We start from the raw sequence: 25,295 nt of genomic DNA on the forward strand, positions 1-25,295 counted from the left end.
TGTCAATTCTTCTGGAAGTTATACAGTAAGAGATAATTTTAATTATTTAAATGAAGAGAGCGTGTTTGAAAGTTGCTCTATAGAACTAAGTGATCTGAACACACTGGTTATAGCAATCTACAGAATGCCTGGATGTGCGGTAACAAAAGTGTTTTTAGCCAAATTTGAATGCCTCCTAGAAAAACTCCATAAAGAAAGTAGAAAAAAGTTGTTATAGCAGTAGACTTCAACTTAAATGTCTTAGTTGAAAGCATTGATTCCACAAAATTTTGTGACTTAATTCAGAAATCTGGTTTCAAGATAAATTTTTCTGAAGGCGCTAGGGAAAACAGCAGTTCAGTGACCTGCATTGACAATATTATTACTAACTACAAATTTGACAGTGGAAATAAGCACAAATACTGCTTAGACTTGGGTATTTCAGATCACTCAGCTCTGTTTATTGAACTCCCAAAAGCAAATAACCTAAAGCCTCCAGAAGTGTATATAAAAAGGGATCTCAGTAAAAGTAAAATGGATTTATTCCACAGTAAATTAAGTATAATAAGCTGGCCTGTGAAATATTGTATCCCGGCTAAGACACAAGTTGAAAATATGGTCACTATTTTTTATTTACTTAAATTTGCCATATTTCGTGACAGTACCTTTTCCGTTAGACGTTTGCAAGGCGATATTAGTCTTGGCTTCAGTTGTCTAAGTATGATTCCACAATGCATCTTTGTCGGCTGCAGAAAAGACGTGGTTCAACGTGTTTTCCTTCATTTTGGTGTTTCAAATACCATTTCTTCAAATGTAGTTTCTTTTTTTATGGTTAATACAAAAAAATAGTAACAAAATTCAAAATTATTTATAACGGCGACCTTCACATTGTTCTTCCGTCAACACACACCAAGAGTTAGCTGTCGACTGACTATAGTCAAAGACGACTTCAGCGTCAAAGATATTTTACACAACACACAAGCTTCCACTTGTAATCAGTCTCTTTGCTATTCTTTGATACATTTACTAATAGTAATCAATATGCTTTCACTCTCAAAAACATAAGTAAATTAACATATAATAAGGCAAATTACAATAAATTCTGACAGAAAGTATAAAAAAAAAAATTTACAATTTGGTATCGACAAATACAGTAAAAAAAAATAACATCTCCCAGATCCATTACAACTGCTCCCCAGGGCTTTTGTTGTTATGGACATATACAACAAAATCCCGACCACACTCAGTGATGGATCTGTATTACACAATTAGTACATTAATGATGCAGTCTGATAACCTCTTCCAAATTTGGACTCTTTGAATCTGTGGACTTGTTACTGGCTGTTGTTGCAATGATACTTCCCCATCAATCCCATACACAAAAAAATCAAGTAAAGAAATTATTTGACATGACAAATATATATGGTATAAAACATACATGAGAAATATTCTAACATACAGCATACAGATTGAAAATAATAGGAAGGTAAAACTCATTTTCTAGAATAAGATTTAATTTTTTTTTATTTGCCTTATATATATATATATATATATATATATATATATATATATATATATATATATATATATATATATATATATATATTGATTTTTTTATTATTTTTTTTATTCATGTTTTTTCTTTTGTATATTTTTTTGCTTATGATTTTCTTTTTAAATTTTTTTTACTCATGGTTTTTTTATTTTGTATTTTTTTTTTTTTTGCTTATGATTTTCTTCTTTTAATACAGCTAAAGATACATCAGTATTATCTAAATTTTTTGCAATTATTTATGTACACTTGCCTCTTTACTACAATATTACTACAAGTCACATTCTTGTGAAGAGTACTTTCGCTCCCCACAACATCAGTATAAACAACAATAAATTGCTCATATATCATGAGGCTTTATCTAAAATTGTTTTTTGAAACTTATACCTTTGCATGCATGTCCTCACATGCATGCCTTCACCCACAGGGAAGACTTAGCTTCCAAAAATTAGAAAAATTCAGAAATGCTCACTATGGAGACTTTTTTTTGTAAAAAAAGTAAAAATAAATCTTTCTCTCATTCTTTGTGACAACAGTGTTTTTTCATCAGTTTCAAATAACATGTGACTTCAAATTATTAATTTATACATGCAAATACACATACTTGGTTGTACAGGCAGTTTTGTTCTAACAAGCATATTCCAGTGGAGGACTTTTGTTTTAGATAATAATAGGTTATTTAAATTTTGAAATTATGATTTCTGTTTATATAGTTTCAAAGAGACAACATTCCTGAGACCAAATAATTTCTTTGACTTAGGATACACCAAACGATAAGCATTAGGGTGTGGATTTTCTATGACTTCAAAAGGCCCAATATAGACATCAAAGAATTTTTTAATTTCTGAAGTTAACATTTTTGATTTTTCATGAGATTTGACCAGAACAAGATCCCCAATTTTGAAAGTGGTTAATTTTACCCTATTGTTATGTCTTTTATTCCTCTTTTCCCCTTGTTTCCTCATAGTTTCCCTGACAATATCTTCTCTCTCTTGCTTAGTTAAAGGTGTACATTTAGGAAATTCAATAAGTTCTGATATAAGATTTGGAGGTCTAATATTAAACGTAATCTCTTACGGTGAAAATCCTGTGGAACTATGTTGTAGGCTATTCATAATATCTTCAAAATTTCGAATGTGCTCAAACCAAGTTGGATGTTTATGGCTACAATAGGTTCTACAAAGTCTCCCAATTTCCCTCATATATCTTTCTGCAGGATTGGTGGACGGAGAATAAACAGATATAAGTATATGCTTCAATTTTGATCTTTCAATAAACTTTTTCCAAATTTTAGAGGTGAACTGTGAACCATTATCTGATAATATAGCTTTTGGTTTACCCACCTGTGCGAAATAATCTCTTTCAATTTTTATTATAATTTCATGGCTAGTAGCTTTTTTCACTGGATATAGTTTAATTAATTTTGAAAATACATCTACCATAACAAATATGTAACAGTGACCACCTTTACTCTTTGGTAACATTCCATATAAGTCCACTGCGATAAGCTCTAAAGGTTTTTCCGGAATAATGTTTTGCATCTCTCCACCACATCTTTGATTGCTCACTTTAACTCTCTGACATTTGTCACAGGTTGCCAATTCTTTTCTTACCTTCTTTCCAATATTGTAAAAATAAACATTTTCTTGTATCTTTTGAATGCACTTCTGTATCCCACAATGACCAAAAGTTTCATGTATGTAAATGATCAGCTTATCAGCATCTGCCTCTGGCCAACACAGTTTCCAATTATCAGAATCTACATCTGTTCTCCGAAATAAAATCCCCTTATGTAATTTGTAAAATTTATCAAGTTTCTCATACCCCTTCTTGCCTAAACATTCTTTGATTAATTTCCAACTCTGATCTAAATTTTGATTTTTTCTAATTTTGTTACACATAGCTCTAATTGTTTTTTTCATTTTCCACCCCTTTCAAGTATCTAATTTTAAATTGCTTTTCCTCCTCTTGTTCAAAAATCTCCTTTTCTCCCCCAATTGGTAACCTTGAAAGTGAGTCAGCTACTACATTCTCAGAACCTTTTATGTGTTTGATTTCAAAGTCAAACTGTTGCAGAAATATTGTCCATCTGGTCAATCTACTGTGGTATAATTTGCACTCTTGTAAGTAACTCAAAGCTTTGTGATCCGAAAATACTATGGTTTTATGTCCAATAAGGTAAATTCTAAATTTTGTAAAAGCCCAATGAATTGCCAAAAGTTCCTTCTCTGTGACTGTATAATTTTTCTCATGCTTGAGCAACATTCTGCTTGCAAATGCTATGGTACAATGTATCTTAACTCCATTCTCTACTCTTTCTTGAAATAACTCTGCTCCAAGCCCATAATTACTGCTATCAGTGTTCAAACAAAATGGTAAATTAAAATCAGGTCTGTGTAATACGTGTTGCTTCCTCAACTCTTGCTTAATTTTATCAAACTCTTCCTGACAACTTTTATCCCAAACCCAGACAGTGTTTTACTTAAGTAACTGACTTAAACATGGTGCATTCAGACTCTGATCACTTATATGTTTTCGGTAATAACCGCATAACCCAAAGAACGACTTTAATTGTTTTTTAGTCTTAGGAATAGGAATTTCTGAAATTGCTTTAATTTTTTCTGGATCTGCCAAAATTCCCTTGTCTGTGACAACATGACCCAAAAATTTTAATTCAGAAACTGCAAATTTACATTTCTCTAATTTCAATGTCATCCCCCCTTTTCTAAGTTTTTCACAAACTGACTTCAAAATCGAAAAATGTTCCTCCCAATTTTGCCCTGTAACCAAAATGTCATCTACATAAATTATCAGTTTAGACGCAAGTTCTTGCCCCAGTACATGATCCAAAGCTCTTATAAATTCAGAAACAGAAGAATTTAACCCAAATGGCACAACACAATATTGGTAACTCTTACCATTGTACAAGAAAGCAGTATATTTTCTAGAATTAACCGAAAGTGGCACCTGATGAAAACCTGAAGTTAGATACAAACTTGACATATATTTTATATCTGTAAATATATAGAGTAACTCATCAATATTTTCGGGATGGTCTGTCTGTCTGAACAAAATTTTGTTTAAGTGTCTAGAGTCCAAAACCAATCTTACTCCACCATCTTTTTTCTAAACTACTACTAGAGGATTATTATATGCACTGATACTCCTTTCTATTATATTACATCCTTCCATCTTTTTCAGCTCTTTCTCAACAGCAGGTCTTTTTGATATTGCAATACTGTATGGTTTTATGAAAAATGGTTCATGAGGTTTTACCTGAAGCTCACACTGATAAACCTTTACCCTACCAGGTATGTCACTGAAAACATCACTGTATTCCCACAGCAGATTTTCTAACTGTTGTTTTTGCTCCCCAGATAAATTTTGTGTTTCTGAAATTTTCAAATTTGCTAAATTCCCAAATTCAACTTCATCAGTATCAAATCTATGAGTTTCAATATTCTCCAATCTATTTTCTTTTAGTAAATTGATACTGTAAAAATTTCCATTACTCTGATCACCAAGTGTGTTCACAAAATTTGTCTGAATGTATTCCCTTCCACTAGTTTCTATCAAAAGTTTTCTTCCAATCCAATCAAATGCTATATTTACTTTTACTATCCAATTCATAGCCAAAAGAAAATCCTTATTAATTTCCTGAATTACAAAACATCCATGTGTGAACAACTTGCCTTCAATTAAAAATGTCACTAAAGCCTGGCTTTTTACCAATTTACTGCTCTTCCCAGTAGCACCTTTTATCTTTACCCCAACAACTGGCATTTCAAAATAATCTTTCCCCAATTTCAATTTCTTGCTTAACCTTTCAGATATTCCCGAGATCTCACTTCCTGTATCAATTAAACATTTACCAATCCATGACCCAGTTTGAACTTTTATATAAGGACTGCAAAATTGATCACTTTTCTCAGAACCTGTATCCTCATGTAATAAATCACTTTCAATTTCCCCAAACCTATACTTATCAGAATCATATGGTATATCATTACATGTATTATTTGTCACAGTTATAAAATTTGCACAAGATACAAAATTGTCATTAGTACTCTCTATTATCTCAAATAACCAAGAATTTTCATCCAAATCACATTGTATACTATTGAAGTACTTATCCTTCAGCTTTTCAAAAATAAAATATCTCATCTTTTTCCACCACTCAGGACATACAGTTTCACATACATTAATAAGCATCTTTCTAAAGTTCTTGTCAAAAGAAATAGTTTCACTGTTCAGCCATATATTCATAAGAAATGTGTGTGTATCATTAGTATCTGTAAAAGTTTCACTTAGGCTAGAAGTTATACATGTGTCATCGTTATTTGTGTAGTCAGATTCTTTACCAACAACATCAAAATTCACACTTTCACATACATCCAGCTTGTGAGCTTTATTCATCCTGGTAACATCCCTGGGAATTTATATAATATTCTCACTATTTAATCCATTTTCAACCATGTGTATACCCAACTCCCTATTTAAACTAATGAAATACCTTTCCTCAACATCATCATCAATACCATTACCATCATTATCAACTTTATCATCAACATCATTATCATTACACATATTCAGGTCATACACATTCAAATTATCCCCCAAAATATTATTTTCCCTTTCTAAAGTTACCAGATCCCTTTCACCAACATTTTCATTCTCACAGCATGCATTCTCTCTTTCATTCACACACATCTCTGAACTACTACAAATTACATCATCTGACAAAGTGTTGTTCTTTTCTGCCCAAGTGTAAAACTCTGTTAAATTAAATGAATCACAATTACTTTTATCTACTGTGTGTTCTTGTGTACTGAAAATGTTATCTTTATCATCATTATTTTCCTCTTGAAATTTCTTCAATAAGTAACAACTAATGACCTCATGTGATAGCTTAGGTTTGGAACTGTCATGTTTGGGTTTATGATAGTCACATCCATTGGTCCTTTCATCATGCTCACCTTCTGCCTCAACCTTGCGGACCTTCAAGGGGGCGTCTACTCGTTTTTTATTTCCGGTTCCTGTTTGAACTGCTGATTGTGGTTCTGCCAATGTCTCTGATCAACATTTCTGTTCCCATTCCTATGCCAAACATTACCTGATTGTTGGTAGTTTCTATTGTACTGATCTCTAACAAAATTTCTGTGATTTTGATCCCCAAAGTGTTCTCTATTTTGTTGATTATATCCGCAAAAATGCTGTTCTTGTTTTGGATAAAAATTATGGTCCCTCTTTTGAAAATTGTTATATCTGCATGAATTTTGACTGACACCATGATAATTGTTTTGTTCCCTTTTTTGAAAGTTGTCATTTCCCCAATTTTGACCATTACCTTTCTGAGTAAACCCACTGTGTGTTCTTGTTGTTACCCTATCCAACTTTTCAATATAATTGAGAAACTGCTCTACATTACTATCAGGACAATGAACTAAACTCAACTGCATTGCTGATGGCAATCTTCTCTTTAAGGTATCAATTTTGATCAAGTCATCCAAAGGTTTTGTTAAATGAATAAGTTCACTTTTGCAAAATTGTTTCATGTTCCCATCTGATTCTCTATAGTTTCTCCCATTCAAAAATTCACTTTTGATTCTAGTTTGTTTAAGATCATCCCAAAAATTTTCCAGAAATTTTGATTCAAATTCTGAAAAGGTCATCCCCAAAGTTACAATCTGGTTTGCCCAAGTCAAAGCTTCCCCTTCCAAGAATTTTTTCACAAATTTAATTTTCATATCATCTGGTGAGTGAGGTAAAAAACAATCCTTACAATACTGTATATATTCAACGGGATGTAAGGGTCCATCTACCGAAAAGTGCTTCACTGGAATATTAGATACAAGATTGCATGTGTTGACATTGTGATTTTTGCTTTGAAATTCAATGTCAAAACTTTCAATTTTTTCGCTAAGTTCTCTGACAGATTTTTGTTTTCTAAATCATTGCACTCTATTTTTTTTTCTAGAGTAACCAAACGATTGTCAGTTTCTTGTTGTACATTTTTTACTAAAACTTTTGTGTTCTCATCCAAATTTTTAATTTCCCCTTTTATCTCATTAAATTCAATTAAATTTCTTTCCCTATCTACCAGTAACTCATTTTTTACAGTATTAATTTCACCGCTCAATTTAGCATCAATTTCATTTACTTTTGCTTCCACAGATTCAATTTTTTCCTCAACACTGCCAACTCTGTTCGAAAGATCACCCACTTGGGTATTGACTGCTTGGACTTGCAACAAAATGTTATCAATTTTTTCATCCCAGTAAGTCTTATTGTCATCAACTGATTGTTTAATTTCTTTCGTGAAATTTACAAGAAAACTTTTTAAATCAAATTGATCGGTTCTTTCTGTTTCATTTGACCTGTCCTGATTTTCGAAGTCTATTAAATTACTACTTTCTACTTTAGGCACAATACTCTCGAATATCTCATAAGTCATTGCGAAGAACAAAAATTTATACACAACAATACAAAACAAGATAAAAATATTGTTTTAACAAAATACGAGGCTTTTGTGACTTATCTGGAACACTCTTCTACTGTTGCAAATCCACGTTTTCCATCCATGTGATTGTTGACCAAAATTCTTGAAGTATTTTCTTCTGTCGAAAATTATATTTTTTGCCGAAACATTTCTTCTCAAAACTTTTACTTCCCGATGAACTGTAACACACATTCTGAAGAAACTGGTATTAACACACAAAAATTTTCTTCCTCGTAGCACTGTTGAAGATCTCGTGAACACAATATCCCGGCTACAGTCCCCAGTTGAAATATTGTATCCCGGCTAAGACACAAGTTGAAAATATGGTCACTATTTTTTATTTACTTAAATTTGCCATATTTCGTGACAGTACCTTTTCCGTTAGACGTTTGCAAGGCGATATTAGTCTTGGCTTCAGTTGTCTAAGTATGATTCCACAATGCATCTTTGTCGGCTGCAGAAAAGACGTGGTTCAACGTGTTTTCCTTCATTTTGGTGTTTCAAATACCATTTCTTCAAATGTAGTTTCTTTTTTTATGGTTAATACAAAAAAATAGTAACAAAATTCAAAATTATTTATAACGGCGACCTTCACATTGTTCTTCCGTCAACACACACCAAGAGTTAGCTGTCGACTGACTATAGTCAAAGACGACTCCAGCATCAAAGATATTTTACACAACACACAAGCTTCCACTTGTTATCAGTCTCTTTGCTATTCTTTGATACATTTACTAATAGTAATCAATATGCTTTCACTCTCAAAAACATAAGTAAATTAACATATAATAAGGCAAATTACAATAAATTCTGACAGAAAGTATTTTAAAAAAAAAAACATTTACAATTTGGTATCGACAAATACAGTAAAAAAAATAACAACTCCCAGATCCTTTACACCTGTAGACCACAATAGTTCAAGCTCGATGAACTATGACAAATTCTTAAATTGTTTCTTAGAGGTATTTAATGAATCATTTCCTCGTAGATATAAGCAAAAGAAGGTAAATGGTAAACTCAAATCGATTACAACAGGAATAAAAATTTCTAGTGCCAGAAAAAGAGAGCTCCACAATGAGTCAAAATCAAACAGAAATCCGGATTTTGTTACTTATGTCAAACAGTATAAAGCTGTATTTAGGAAAGTTGTAGTGGCAGCTAAAAAATGGCAAATAATAAATTCATATGAGAACACAGAAATAAAACAAAAGCAGTGTGGTCAGTTGTTCGGTCTGAATTAGGAGCCAAAGTAAAAATTCATGAGATTTTGAAAATTAGACATGAAAATGAAATCAGGTTCAGATGTCAAGTTGTTTCAATGAATTCTTCCTAAATGTAGTAAGATTGGATGTGGATATGACATTCTGTCAGGGCATCACAAATTTGGAAAACAGCTAGAACACATCTTTTAAACAATTTGAAAAAATCACCCAAAGGGATGGGGAAAAGGAAATATTGTCTCTAAAAAACAAAACCTCACATGGGTGGGATGAAATAACAACATCTGTAATCAAGTATGTGTACGATATTATTTCTCAACCACTGTCAACTATTATAAATCAATCTTTTGAACAGGGATGCTTTCCAAATGTATTGAAATATGCTGAGATCAAACCTCTATCCAAGGAAGGATCGACAGAAGATATGGGGGATTACCACCCTATCTCTCTCTTGCCGGTCTTCTCTAAAGTGTTTGAAAAGATTGCAGCAAAACAAATTAATGAATTTCTTACTGTAAATGATATAATTTTTAAAAACCAGTTCGGATTCCAACAGGGTAAAAGCACTGTGAATGCTATAAATGAGTTTATCCAAAAAATATGCTCCACATTAGATAAAGGTAGAAAGGTCACAGGAATATTCTGTGATCTAACTAAAGCTTTTGATTCAGTGAACCATTCATTACTCCTCCACAAATTATAGATGTATGGAATCAGGGACACTGCTTTAAAATGGTTTAGCCCTGTCAGGAAGGAAACAAGAGTAATTTTAACTTCAAATGGAACCAATTATTCCTCAGACTGGAAAACAGTTCCCCACGGAGTCCCACAAGGTTCGATATTGGGCCCCTATCTGTTTCTTTTTTACGTAAATGACCTACCACTTGCAATTGATGTTCATTCAGTCTTATTTGCTGATGATACATCAGTTCTAATTGAAAATGAGGTATCTGAAAATATTCCAGAAAAAGCAAAAAATACTTTAGAAAAACTTGAATCTTGGTTCTATCAAAATGGACTAAAACTAAATGTAACTAAAACCAAAATGGTGCAATTTGAAGCTAAATCAGTTGAAAGGACTGAAATAAAGATAACTTGCAATGATCAGGACATCACAGAAGCAAACCGCGTGAAGTTCTTAGGCCTAAATCTTGACAAAATTTAAATTGGAAGGTACACATAGATTACTTAGCAAATAAACTGAACAACTTAGCATTTGCAATGTGTATTTTGTCAGGTGCCACAAACATGGATACCAGAAAGATAGTTTATCACTACTACTTTGAGTCAGTTATTCGTTATGGCATAATCTTCTGGGGAAATACAGCAAATGTCAGGATCCTAGTATTACAAAAGAAAGTAATTAGAAACATGTGTGTGTGTGTGGGGGGGGGGGGGGGGGGGGGGAACCAACGGGAATCATGTCGACCATTGTTAAAAAATTTAAAAATACTATCTATCCCCTCACTTTACATGTATGAGATGGTGGTGTTCCTATATAAAAATCAACATACTCTAGACACTTTCCGTTTTGATCACAACTACAGCACTCGCCACAGAGATAACTTCAAACTTCCAACACATTGTTTAAAACTTTATGCCCAAATGCCAGAGTATATTGGGTTAAAAATTTTCAATAAACTAAAAGGCAGTAATATATTTAAAATGGAGCTTGGTTCAGTGAAAAGATTGCTCTTTACTCTTCTGGTGGAAAAGTGTTATTATTCTGTCGATGAATTCATTGAGGACAGCTTCACAGTCTGAACACAGGGATTGTATTACATGTATTACTTTATGTACATGTGTAGCTGTAACTTAGAAATGAAAAATATAATGTAAACTTTTGTATTTCTCTTAAAAAAGTGAAAAAAGTTTCTTTAGTTAACCTTGACATGTCTCCTGTACATCAAATCAAATGATTTGAAAATTGTACGTAATGAGATGAATAAACCACATATCACAAGAATCGATAGCATACAAGCTATTGGTCATTCCTATAAAAAGAAGAAGAAAAGGAAAGAAAAGTACTGTTTGAGGAGGATGACCATTAAAGACAATGCCCACACAAGTTTTCGGAACAGAAATTATATATAGAAGCAATTGGATATATTATGAGGAATGGTTGAGTGATTGATTCTTGAGGTGGTGGTGGAAGCAGAAGCACAGACACTCTGCTACTAATATCTCAGCAATGCCCCCTGGTCCCCCCCCCCCTCCCTTTTTCGTTCAGAAAAAGAAGAATGACCATCATCTTTTTACACAATGATCTTGGAAAACTTTACTTCCTCAGTGGAGAGTCATTTGGAAAGAGCCTTACAGCTGACTGACTTGTATCAGGCTCATACTGATGTACTAAACTCTCATTTGAAGCACAATGCTGCACGAATGATGGGAGGCATCTTTATTGAAACCCTATAATTATGCCTTTAACCCATGCCACGGCCTGTTCTCAGTGAACTAATGGGTACTTTCTGAGAAAAACTTGCTCAAGACTTCTGAAAATTGCAGCAAATGATGAAGACCCAACATGTTGTATAAGTTATTTTTGGATCATTTCACACTAGATTATACAGGTGAACTATGTTTCACTTTGTAACTGCAGTTGGTGAGTTGGTGGACACACTGTTTGATCCTCAAGCTGCATGCATATCTGACCCACAGCACCGAGTTCAATGAAGAAAAAGGTTTTGGTGCAGCATGGTACATCGAGCCTTGATGGCAAACTGTGCCACACTGCACAACAATGAACAAGTTTTGTGCAGTGTCGATACATCAAATGAATGTTTGTTCATGCACACTCTGTTTGCACAGAGTTTCTCGCTACTGAACTGGAGTGTACCAACAGAAAGTGTGTAAATTCTGCGGCTGTCCAAGACTGTAACTTCTATGTTACAGATGTATTAATTAATAATATACTGATTCAAGATACACTAATTTTTTTACTAATTTTTGCACAATGTGATTTGGAGCTACAACTCCATTTTCAAGGACTGATTCATTTCTTTCAGTATGTCCTGTAAGTGTTCTCTGCTTTCACTTAGGATAGCCTGTCATCACCGAATCTTACAACTGGCATCCTACTGATCACTTCTGATACAAAAATCACTTAAAAGCTTAATTTCCCAACATAGCTTTCAACTTTTTGGTTCTGGTGTCACCCATCAATGATGTTCTCTAAGTTTCCCCCCTTCACCTTATGGTGAACAACGCTGAAAGCAACACTTGTGATTTGTCTCCAATTTTTTGTCAAACTAGACCACCACCACCACTTCAACAACATAGAACACACACCTGTGCACACACTGGAACATTGCTGTGCATATACGAACACTGCTTCAGTCTGTGCATTTCTGTGCTGTTATGCACAGCTGTGTGCCACATTTGTGCTTGGCATTGCGTGGCCAGTGTGGACACAGCTTCATATTTAAGCATGGGTGGGTCATATGCATTGTGTTATGTTACTAACTTCTGATTAACAGAATTTTTTTTTTTTCCAGGCACCACTAGATGACAGAAATATGAAATCATCTTCTCTTCAAGCTACTGAATTTTCACGTCTAGCTTCCCATCTAGGACCTTCTGGATTCAGTGCTGACAGCATTATGAGTGACTCTTATTCAGCGAAAAACAATTTCCCAAGTGAAATAAAAGAAGAATGTCAGTCAGAAAGTGCCGATAAAGTGGACTGCAGTTCATTCACAGATGGTTGTGATTGTGAGCATAAGTGTAGTCCTGACATGAAAATATGTATTTCTGATGCTGAAAAATGCTTTTGCTATAGCTGTCGAATTATTTTGAAAGAACTAGTAAGTATTACTTGGCATATTCTCTTTACATATCTGTGTGCATATTTTATGTCCGGTAGTAGCATTTTCCTCTCTGTTACATCTTTCTTTTCTTTTTTCTTATGTTCAAGTTATTTCTACTGTAATTTAATTATTTTTCAGTTGAAGTACTGGTATGCAGTATTTCTGTAAAGTGAGTGCCTAATAATCTTATCCCTCCCTTTTATTTTATTTTTTATTTTTACAGGGCTCTGTAGAGGTTCTACCACAAGAAGTCCAAACTAAGATCCGAAATCAGCTTAGTTTCAGAAATATGAGAAAGGAAATTGCAGATTTTTTATTATGACACAGAGTTTTATCATAGCTTTTATTCATCTCTGTTATACTTCTGTGAATAAAACCAAGGCACAAAGCCATTTGTAACTTGTGCTGTATACAGTTAGTGTTGATGATGGATTCTATCATTGCTTTCATAGCTTCTATAGCATGCTGTGTTTGCTAACTGAGCTATATATTATTCACATGCGAAAATACCTTTAGTGCTACGAAGGCAGAAGAGAAGCTCCAGTATCTTGAGTAAATTTGAGAACGAGGCACATTTTTGAGTTGGCAAAGTGTTATTAGCAGTCCATTCACTGATTTGCTCATCAGTTACGAACTGTTTGACAAAGGCGTACTCATCATATATTTCAATTTCTGCAAACTGGACACGTGGTACAGTTTTGATCACTAGAGAAGTTCTTTGAGATGATCCCATAAAGGTATTTGATTTACCGTAACCAACTGTAGGATTCCAAGTTCTGGAAACGTTCTTCAGTCCACATTTTTTAAGTAGGCTAGAGCAGTTTAGTAGAAAAATATTACAGCACTATGAAATCTTTTTACCTCTGCTGGAAACAGACTTACTAACACAATTAACCACTTTAGTAGAGTGACCATCTATCCTTCAACAATTTTCACTGCTTCATGAATCGGTGAAGCCTGGCTGTGAACAAAGTATAACCATCCTTCAGAAAAGAGGCTCGGAAAGCTTCAAATGAACAGTGGGCATTTCTTTTCAAATTGGAAGTATGATTATGATGGTTAAACAATTTAATGACTGACTCAATAGCAGGCAGTAGGGCTAACCACCTTTTTTTGGGCATAACCCAAATTAATTGCAAAATCTGTTTCCACATAGCTACTCAAGCCCTTCAGAGTTTCATCTCTCAAAGTGTATGTTTTTTAATACAGAAATATTTTGGAAAATACCATCTCTACACCTACAGGCAAAATATCAGTAGCTGCTTGAACAGTACTATGTAATAAAGTAGCAGCACACCCATCCCATGTCAGTCCATGGCCGAGTTGCACTTGTAGAATGATAAAAAACATTGTTCTGAGCTTCTCTTACAGCACCTCAAAAATTGCAATTAGCATTATCTGCACACAGTCCAACAACTTTTTATCCTAGACCATTTTTTCTGAATTTAAAGTTGCAGTAAACACTGCTGCAAAGATTTTGTTTTATGTTTGTCATTTTGTAAGTGGAGTCGTATATAACCATGTCCACTGTGACTTATTGAGTAACTAATGGGTGCCTGGGAAGTAGGGACGAATTTGAATTTTGTGCCATTTCGTCATATGAGGTAGCCATGGTTTTTTTCATGTTTGTTATCTGCCATCCTTCTAATTAGTAGCCTGATAGCCTTTGTGTGGTGACCATTGTTGCCTGATGTTTATTTTCGTCATGGAGGAGATGATGACTGACCAACGTGTCTAAGTGAAAAAACGTTATTACAAAAACAATGTAAGTCCCATGGCAGCTGTTTGTGAATTGCTTGTGACACTTGGATGTAATGCTGCTGTAATTGAATCATCAATTTTGAAGTTGATCCGGAAGTTTGAGACCATGGGGTCTGTTTCAAATGTTAAGAAAACAGGATGACTGCATTTTGTTCGAACACAAGAAGACATTGCTGTCGTGTATGATAACGTGATCTTAAGCCCCAGAAAATCTGTTTGCTGACGAACTCAACAACTGAATTTATCACCAAGTATACTGTATGAAATCCTTTCAAATGATCTGAAAATGCATGCTTACAATATTTGACTTACACAAGAGTTGAAGCTTGCAGATCACGGAAAGAAACATCAATTTGCTCAAGGGCCTTGGCTCGACAAGCAGAGAATGAGAACTTCACAAAAAAAAAAAAAAAAAAAAAAAAATAATTTTCTCAGATGAGGCACACTTCCACCTCAGTGGTAACGTCAATAAGTAGAAGTGCAGAATTTGGGGAATCAAAAATCTGAGAGTGACTGTGGAAGATGAGATGCATCCACAATGCATGACCGTGTCGTGTGGGTTCTGGACAGGAGCAGTGATCAGCCCATACTTTTTTTTTTTTTTTTAATGATGAGGGAGTTGCCATCACTGTGAATAGTGACCATTACCGAAACGTGCTTTCTGATTGGTTTTTCTCTCTTATTGATGAAAATGAAGATTTTTGGTTTCAATAATATGGTGTGACATGTCACACATCCTATGAAACAATTGCTCTGCTTAATGAAAAGTTTCCTCAAAAAACTATCCCTTTGCATGGCAACCAGGAATGGCCTGACAGATCATGTGATATTACGCCTTGTGACTTTTTTTTGTGGGTATTTGTGAAATCAAAAGTGGACGTGAACAAACTGCAAACAATACACCAATTGAAGGATGAAATTAAAAGAGTTATTAATGGCATCTCATCAGATGCTTGTTAATGCATCATTGAGAACTTCAATGAATGCATTGCTCATTGCCGCACAGCCTTGGTGGTCATATTGAGAATATGATTTTTCATACATAAATGAGAGTAGTTACTTAATGTGTTTGTAAAAAAAATTACATTTTCAATAAATTTTGTATGTTGTACAGCGTTTAATATCCGTCCCCACTTCCTGGACACCTTCTAGAAAGGCACATGTTACATATGATTCTTTCCTTTTGAGTCCTAAGAAATAATTTCACTGATGAATGGAAATTCTTTTTGAAATTGTTCATTGAAAGAACACTTGCACTTCTGTGAGGTCATTCTTGCCAGGAAGTATTGCTATTGTAAAGAAAAACAACTAAACTTAACCAGTGTAATACAGTGTAACACTAAGTAGCACATAATACAAATCTGATATAATTTTGCGCGCACAGATGTCACAGTAGTGGAAACCAGCTTTGTGCATTGTAACCAACATGCACAGTATTGGTGACACCAAAACAAAGAAGATTGGCTATTGCAATGCAAATGGGTATTCTAGTAAGAGTAGAACCTCTTTCTCAAACAGTTTCACCAACTAATAATAAAATATGTCTACAGAGATGAAATTAATATCTAACTCAGCATAAAGCATTTCTTAATAATTAAACTCAGGACAAATAGGTGTCCAGAATTACCTTTGAAAAATTTAGGACTGAGCTCCAAAAATTGTGGCTGTCTCATAGTGGACTGGGGGTGGTCACATTAATTATTTGAAGAGTGTTTACTCATTATGTATTTGGGATTTGTATCTGTAGTTGGATAATTTTCATAACAGCTCCTCATAGTTAGATTGATTCATGTAATCATTTTTTTAAAATTTATATATGGGGTCATAAATACCTCCAGGTCTCAGAGGCTGTGGAAAAGGGGGGGGGGGGGTAGTGAGAGAGAACAGGAAAAAATATGCACAAGTGGAAGTGAAGTTATCCAAGGTTTGATTGTAATTGTTGCAGTGGCATAGTTACAGACTGCAGCACAATGAGCCAGTCATCTCAGATGATGGTGGATATGGGAGAAGATCGTGTGCATTGTCTGTATTTGAATTTGTTAAATGTGTGCCCAATACCATGCAGAAATATGTAGAATCAAAACAGTTCATAAGTAGTACAAGAGAATCAATGAAATTTTCTTCTTGTGCTGTGCAAGAAACATGCACCTGGAATGGATCCAACAATTACTGGAATAATGTGACAATTTAATTTTACGACATGATGGTTTGCTGCCACCTTTGTATTTGGATTCCTATAATGCTCACCGTAGTGCAAAATTGGTTAAGTATGATAATTGGAAGTTCTGGCAGAACGTAAATGATGCCCTGGGTTGTCGACAGGCTAATAAACAACACAGAAAACTGGGAAGCTTTTTCAAGCTAGAAGGAACACACACACACACACACACACACACACACACACACTCTGTACAATTACATTTTGCCAGATGAATACAGAGTACCTCAACTGCTGGAGGATTATGGGAATGAAGAATGTGCTGCAAGATGGTGGATAGGACTTGTTTCCCTCCCTGACTGTCATCATCTTCATCACTGCCTTTTGTTCTAACTTCTCCACCTACTTCTTCTTCCTCTCTCTCTCTCTCTGTCAAGATTGCATCAAGAAATATCACAAAATGTGTATTAACTGCAAGGAAGTATTGTAAATGCAGTTACTATTCACCAACATGACATTTCAGAGTGTGTGTGGCAAGATTAGGAATACTGCATTGATGATTGTATCACATAGGTCAGTCATGTTGAAATTGAAAACTTGTAAGATTTGTTGGAAACTTCTGGCAACTGATTGATGTGTTTCTTTTTTATGTATGTGTTTTGAATCTCCATGGGTATTTAAAAATAGCACTGTGGTGTAGTAGCTTGTGCTTTATATCTGAGATATAAGCAGGAAATTGGCCAAACATTTACTATCATAATATAATGTTCTTTCACTATTGTTGTAGTTTAGGTCTCTGCCTTATGAATTAATGCTCAATGTGTACCATATAATCTTGTTCATTTTTTGAAGCTTGGATTTCATATGGCTACAAAAGGTCATTTTTCACACATAAATGTCGACAAAAATTGCTTGCATATGTTTTCTGTTATTTATTGGAACTTTTATGCTGGACCAGTTTTGGGCATCATTTGTCCTTTTTAATAAGAGACAGACATCTCATAACATTAATAATAAATCAAAAGAGTGCAAACTTTGTCAATTCCCAGTACACATTACAGCATATATATTTTAAGGGTCTTAAAATGCACCATCTTTACAATGTCTTGTTGCAGCCTGTTGGGAAACCCCATGACAGGTAAGTAAGACAAAGGTAAATTAATCCCACAAACAAATTAAAACCAGCAAGGGCGTTAAATTTTGAAATATAATATGAACCTTTTTCTTAAGTATGGGGAGTATGTGAGAGACATAATAGGTAAAGTTAACAGTGTTAAACTTAACTCTTCTCTCCTTACCCCTACCACACCCCGCACTACTACCTTCTACATGCTTCCTAAAGTCCATAAACCCAAGCACCCAGGACACTCCATTGCGGCTGGTTACTGTGGCCCCACAGAGAGAATCTCTTCTCTCGTAGACCACCACCTTCAACTACTTGGAACCTACCCTCCTGTATAAAATATACCAACCATTTCCTGTACTGACTCTCCACAGTTCCTGTCCCTTTACCATACGGTGCCCTGCTCTTGTCACTATTGATGCCATGCCCCTTTACACTAACATCCCTAATGCCCTTGGCCTTACCACTATTGAACACTACCTTTCCCCATGCTCAACAGGTTCCAAACCGCCCACCTCCTTCCTACTCACCATGACCAACTATATCCTCACCCACAATTACTTATCCTTTGAAGGCATTACCTGCAAACAAATCCGGGGTACGGTTGTGGGCACCCAAATGGCATCATCCTGTGCCAATCTTTGCCATCTAGAGGAATCCTTCCTAAACACCCAGAACCCCAAACCCCTCATCTGGTTCAGATTCATTGATGACATCTTCATAATCTGGATTGATGGTGAGGACACCCTACCCACATTCCTCCAGAACCTCAACACCATCTCCCCAGTTTGCTTCACCTGATCCTACTCAACCCATCAAGCCACCTTCCTCGATGTTGACCTCCATCTCAAAGATGGCTATGTCAGTACCTCTGTCCATATCAAACCTACCGACCACCAGCAATATCTCCACTTTGACAGCTGCCATACAAGAAGTCTCTTCCACACAGCTTAGCTGCCTGTAGCCATTGGCTCTGTAGTGATGAGTGGTCCCTCTCAAAATGTACTGAGGGTCTCACTGAGGCCTTTATAGATCATAATTACCGTCCCAACCTTGTACAAAAACAGATCTCAACAGATCTCATGTGCCTTATCTTTCCAGTCCCGCACCACCTCCCAAAATCCCACTGTCCGGTCACAGGGGAGAATTCCCCTCAGTACCACCCATGACTGGAGCAACTGAATTACATTCTCTGCCAGGGTTTCGACTACCTCTCGCCATGTCCTGAATGAGTAATGCCCACCCACTATCCTTCCATTCCTTCCAACAGTGGTATTCCACCACCTACCGAACCTGCACAATATCCTCGTCCATCACTGTACAACCCCTGCTCCCAACCCCTTGCCTCATGGTTCGCATCTCTGTAATAGACTTAGATGCAAGACTAGTCCCATACATTCTCCCACCACCACCTACTCCAGCCCACTCACAAACATCACCTATCCCATCAAAGGCAGGGCTACCTGTGATCTACAAGCTAAGCTGCAACCACTGTGCTGCATTCTTTGTGGGCATGATAACTGACAAACTGTCTGTCCACATGAATGGCCAAGAAACAAGCAGACTACCCTGTCGCTGAGCATGCCGCCCAACACGACATTCCTAATTTCAATGACTGCTTCACAGCCTGTGCCCTCTGGATCCTTCCCACCAACGCCAGTTTCTGTGAATTGCACAGGTATAGACTCTCCCTGCAATATAGCCTACGATTCCATAACCCTTCTGGCATCACCTTTCATTAGTCATTGTCCTTACCCATCTACCCCCTTCCCTACTTCCATTCCAGCACTACACAACCCTCCATTCCACCATCGCTCCCAGTCTTTTTACTTCTTTCCTTTTCCGCTAACCTCGTCCCTCCGTCTAACCTCCCGACTGCACCTAACTGCCCTACTCTCCACCTCACTCCTGCACGGTCCCAGCAGCACTTTACCATATCTCACCCTTATCCTGCTATCCCTTGCTCTCCCTGCCCCAGCCACCTTCCTTGCCCCCACCGAGTTGCCTCTCCCATGGTGCACTGCTACGTGCAGTCTGGCTCCAGCTGCAAGAGACTGTGGTCATGTGTGTATGAGTTGCGTTTGTGTGTGTGTGTGTGTGTGTGTGTGTGGTCTATTGTCTATTCTTGACTAAGATCTTGTTGGCTGAAAGCTAATGTTCTGACAACCTTTTTGTTGTGCCTTTCTGCATCTCAGCATCTCTGTTACATGGTGAAAGCAGCAATTATCCTTTTCATTATATTGTTAGATTCCATCATGAATTTTCCATTGTTTGAAACATTTATATAACTTTACTTACCAATTGCGTCTGAATATCGGACAACCTTTTACCTCTTTGGAACATCATCTTGCATGTTGGTACAGAAAGCAATCTTTTACAAAGTGATGAGACTGCATGTAATGGCTGACTTGTAGCAAAGTAAATACCATGACATGAATCATCCACAGTGTCACTGCTGCCTGTTTGCAAGCATGAGTGATCGAACACCACGAGGAAACTAATCATGCAGTAATGCCTAGAAGCAGCCAAACTTGTTGTACAAGAGCAACAGCTCAACATACTGGTACTACCAAGGTTAATGTAATGTACTTGATGTAAGGAGAACAACATAAGTGAGCACTATGGTTGGGGAATTTCATGACAGCCTATACGAACATGGTTATACATGTATACTTACTAAAATAGAACCTCGATTATCTGACTTTTGATTAACTGACCCCTAATATTATCCTGCCATGTGTCCAACCATCTGTCTGTACTCTGCACCAAACAGCATGTCAGCATTATCAATCGATTTTACACTTGTCACGACTGGTGTCCATCTGTGTCGAGCTGCTCATGCATGCTCAGTTGACAAGACTGCAGTACTCTTTAATCTTCTGCTACATTTATGCATTTTTAAGTTTATTACTGTATTCCTCTTAAGCTTCAAGATTAAAGTGTAAGATGTGATTAAGGAGCATAAGGGATTCTGAAAGACTAAAAATTGCTACAAATTGGTAAAGGAAATAAGTTTTGTCCACAGTCAAACAGAAACTAAGTGTTCTGTGAAGACTTGAGAGAGGTGAGGCAGTTACTAATTTAGGCTCTGAAACGGATGTTGGAGTGACAACCATTAAAGACTGCAAAAAGAACCAAAAAGGCTGTTGAAGCTTTTTGTTAACTGTAGATGGTAAAAATGCTTTATAAACAAGAAAACCAGAGCTTGAGTTCTTGGATGACGTTATGTGGGTTTGCTTTTTCAGAAAAGACATAAGGGCCCCATGTTCAGGCACTATGGTAAAATAGGAAGCTATTTAGTTGCATTAAAAACTGAGGTGGGGGGGAGAGAGAAGAAGACAGATTCCAAGGAAGTGAAGGTTGGCTTCACCAGTGGAGAATAGTCACAGCATTAGGCAAGTTGCTATTTCAAGTGAAAAACTTTTTGCTGCTGATGATGCAAGTAGGGAGTTCATTGAAAAATTGGAAAAAAAAGTGACAGAAAATAATCTGTTAGCTGAACAATTTTACAACATTGATGAGCTGGGCTAAAATGTAAAATGTTCTCTCAAAAAACACATTGTCTCAAAGAATGAAACAGTCATACGTACCAAACTAGGAAGCTGACCATTGCAACACGCAGCAACGCAACTGTTGACTATAAATTGGCATATTTTGTAATTGGCAAATCTAAGAAATGAGGAATTTGCAAAAACATAAACACATCAGCACTTCCCGTCCATTACATAGCTCAAAAAATTGCGTAGATGAATGGTAATTTGTTTAAAGAATGGTTTTTTGATGCATCTGTTGTTAAAAAATATTTGAAATCAAAAAACCTGTCACAACATGCAATTTAATTCCCCCCACCCCCTACTGGAACCCCAAGTGACTCCAATATTCCAACCAATTGACCAGCGCATTACTGAGTGGTCACAACAATGTTACAGGAGGAAATATGTCAGTGCTTTGTTAGAGAACACAGAAGAGGATTGTGATCCTTTTAAAAGCCTCAACATGAAAGTTGCAATTTAAACAGTTGCTGAAGCCTGGGAAGCACTCAATAAAACCACCATAAAAATCATGGAAGAAAGTTGCCTAGCCTAATCCAGGAGCAAGAACTCCTAGAATCTGATGAGTCAGACATTGCAGCTTTAGTCACTGATTAGCAAACTCTTCAGAATGATATCCAGCATGCTGACATATAGGAATGGCAGGCCATCAGAGGATACTCGGAGACCATCGGAATTTTGTAAACCATACTAAAATGCATAATTCGACCTAAAGAGCACATTGGTATGCCCATATTCTCAAAGAATTAGGCCCCAAGCTAATATTAAACTTTTCAGTTTGATTTTGGGAATGCAAATATTTTTTGGAGTACCAGTACTGTATTATCTCATGTTTAATACATTGTTGTTGTTGTTGTGCTCTTAGTCCTGAGACTGGTTTGATGCAGCTCTCCATGCTACTCTATCTTGTGCAAGCTGCTTCTTCTCCCAGATTTTTACCCTCCATGCTGCCCTCCAATACTAAACCGGTGATCTCTTGATGCCTCAGAACATGTCCTACCAACCGATCCCTTCTTCTAGTGAAGTTGTGGCACAAACTCCTCTTCTCCCCAATTCTATTCAATACCTCCTCATTAGTTATGTGATCTACCCATCTAATCTTCAGCATTCTTCTGTAGCACCACATTTCGAAAGCTTCTATTCTCTTCTTGTCCAAACTATTTATCATCCATATTTCACTTCCATACATTGCTACACTCCATACAAATACTTTCAGAAACGACTTCCTGACACTTAAATCTATACTCGATGTTAACAAATTTCTCTTCTTCAGAAACGCTTTCCTTGCCATTGCCAGTCTGCATTTTATATCCTCTCTACTTCGACCATCATCAGTTATTTTGCTCCCCAAATAGCAAAACTCCTTTACTACTTTAAGTGTCTCATTTCCTAATCTAATTCTCTCAGCATCACCCGAGTTAACTCGACTACCGTATTTACTCGAATCTAAGCCGCACTTTTTTTCCGGTTTTTGTAATCCAAAAAACCGCCTGCGGCTTAGAATCGAGTGCAAAGCAAGCGGGAGTTCTGAAAAATGTTGGTGGGTGCCGCCACAACTAACTTCTGCCGTCGAATATATGTAGCGCCACATAGGCATGCTTTGTAGGCACAAAGATAAATACTGGCACCAAAATCTCTGCGTCAGTAAATAAATAAAAAAAAAGTGGAAGACGAGCCTTTTTCCTCCGCCCAGAGTTTCGACCACTGCATTTTGGTACATTATTCAACGAAGTAAATACAAATTCTGTATTGTTGATCTTCGAATGTAGCAGCATTTCAATGTACTATGAAAATCCGACTGGCAAGACTGTTTGGGATGTTTGTCAATATGGCCAACTCTACGTTCTGAATTTTTTCCTACCTGTGAGAAGAGATGGTTGCTAATAGGAGCTTTTATGAATTGTGAATCACATGTAGTATTCTCTTCGCCATAAGATTAATACGAATATAAACATTTTGCCATGTATTGTTTCGTGTTTGCTACTATCTCATTTAAAGCCTGTCTGCCTAATAAACTACGAAACTAGAGTGAGACAACAGCAAACGCGGAAGAATATACATATCATGTCATGTTTATATTCGTATTATTCTTATACCTGATAGTGATACAGTCAGAAATGAAGCACGGCAACTGACTAGATTTTTAAATCTAAGATGACTCTAATTTCTGTGCAGAATGTAATGAACTAAAGAGGCACCTGCAAAGATTTTCAAACGGAGAAAAATTTTCGCTAAAATTTTGTTCAGATTATCATCTATCATACGTAGTCTATTATTTGGTTCTTGTTGATTATTATCAAAGAAAGCAGTAGTGTAAGTAACAACAAATGTTTCGCTAATGAAACGATTCCTCTTTATTTTTTATTTGTAAGCGGCGGTAGCGCGCACAAAAGCAAGCCACGCCGCGAGCGGCGACAGGCCGTAAACACGCACTATCAGAATGCGACAAACAATGCATGACACAGTACAGTAATGCATTTTCAGCTTAGAGTGACTTAAACACCTATAACAAAGAGAACGGCACTTATCAGATCAAAGAAAAATAAGCAATCAATTCAAACCAGACGAAGCACGTGAAAAAGGAAGGATATCCGTATAAATACGGACGGAGCGCGTGACGCGTAGCAATGGCTACCTGGTAAACCGTAACTGCTAACCTTATGACTCGAACCAAACTACTGCAGCTGTATCGTCATTCATTCGACCTAAATTGTGTCTCATATTACAATTAGACGAACTTTGTTTCGATTTGGAGGTGCGACCTAAAACTTTTCTCTCCCCTTGAATTTCGAGTCTCAAATTTCAGGTGCGGCTTAGATTCGAGAAAATTTTTTTTCCTTGATTTCGAGTCTCATTTTTCAGGTGCGGCTTAGATTCGAGTGCGGCTTAGATTCGAGTAAATACGGTATATTCCATTATCCTCATTTTGGTTTTGTTGATGTTCATCTTATATCCTCCTTTCAAGACACTGCCCATTCCATTCAACTGTTCTTCCAAGTCCTTTGCGGTCTCTGACAGAATTACAATGTCATCGGCGAACCTCAAAGTTTTTATTTCTTCTCCATGGATTTTAATACCTACTCCGAATTTTTCTTTTGTTTCCTTTACTGCTTGCTCAATATACAGATTGAATAACATCGGGGAGAGGCTACAACCCTGTCTCACTCCCTTCCCAGCCACTGCTTCCCTTTCATGTCCCTCGACTCTTATAACTGCCATCTGGTTTCTGTACAAATTGTAAATAGCCTTTCGCTCCCAGTATTTTACCCCTGCCACCTTCAGAATTTGAAAGAGAGTATTACAGTCAACACTGTCAAGTCTACAAATGCTAGAAACGTAGGTTTGCCTTTTCTTAATCTAGCTTGTAAGATAAGCCGTAGGGTCAGTATTGCCTCACGTGTTCCAACATTTCTACAGAATCCAAACCGAGGTCGGCTTCTACCAGTTTTTCCATTCGTCTGTAAAGAATTCACGGTAGTAGTTTGCAGCCGTGACTTGTTAAACAGATAGTTCAGTATTTTTCACATCTGTCAACAGCTGCTTTCTTTGGGATTGGAATTATTATGTTCTTCTTGAAGTCTGAGGGTATGTCGCCTGTCTCATACGTTTTGCTCACCAGATGGTAGAGTTTTGTCAGGACTGG

At 36.3% G+C, this 25,295-nt stretch overlaps 1 protein-coding gene across 3 annotated transcripts in view; it reads left to right on the top strand.

Moving 5' to 3' along the window:
- LOC126263194 (cytoplasmic tRNA 2-thiolation protein 2-A) overlaps positions 1 to 25,295 on the top strand; it is a 127,208-nt gene that overhangs the window by 66,340 nt on the left and 35,573 nt on the right. For 2 of the 3 annotated variants that reach the window (XM_049960256.1, XM_049960257.1), the window contains exons 8-9: positions 12,748 to 13,056; positions 13,283 to 15,246. In XM_049960256.1, the coding sequence (XP_049816213.1) occupies positions 12,748 to 13,056; positions 13,283 to 13,381 (408 nt within the window). In that variant the 3' untranslated portion in view covers positions 13,382 to 15,246. Of the gene's footprint in view, positions 1 to 12,747; positions 13,057 to 13,282; positions 15,247 to 25,295 lie in introns of those variants that run through there. The other variant, XR_007546862.1, reaches the window with a different exon arrangement.

The sequence above is a fragment of the Schistocerca nitens genome, chromosome 6, assembly GCF_023898315.1.
Source record: "Schistocerca nitens isolate TAMUIC-IGC-003100 chromosome 6, iqSchNite1.1, whole genome shotgun sequence".
NCBI lineage: Eukaryota > Metazoa > Arthropoda > Insecta > Orthoptera > Acrididae > Schistocerca > Schistocerca nitens.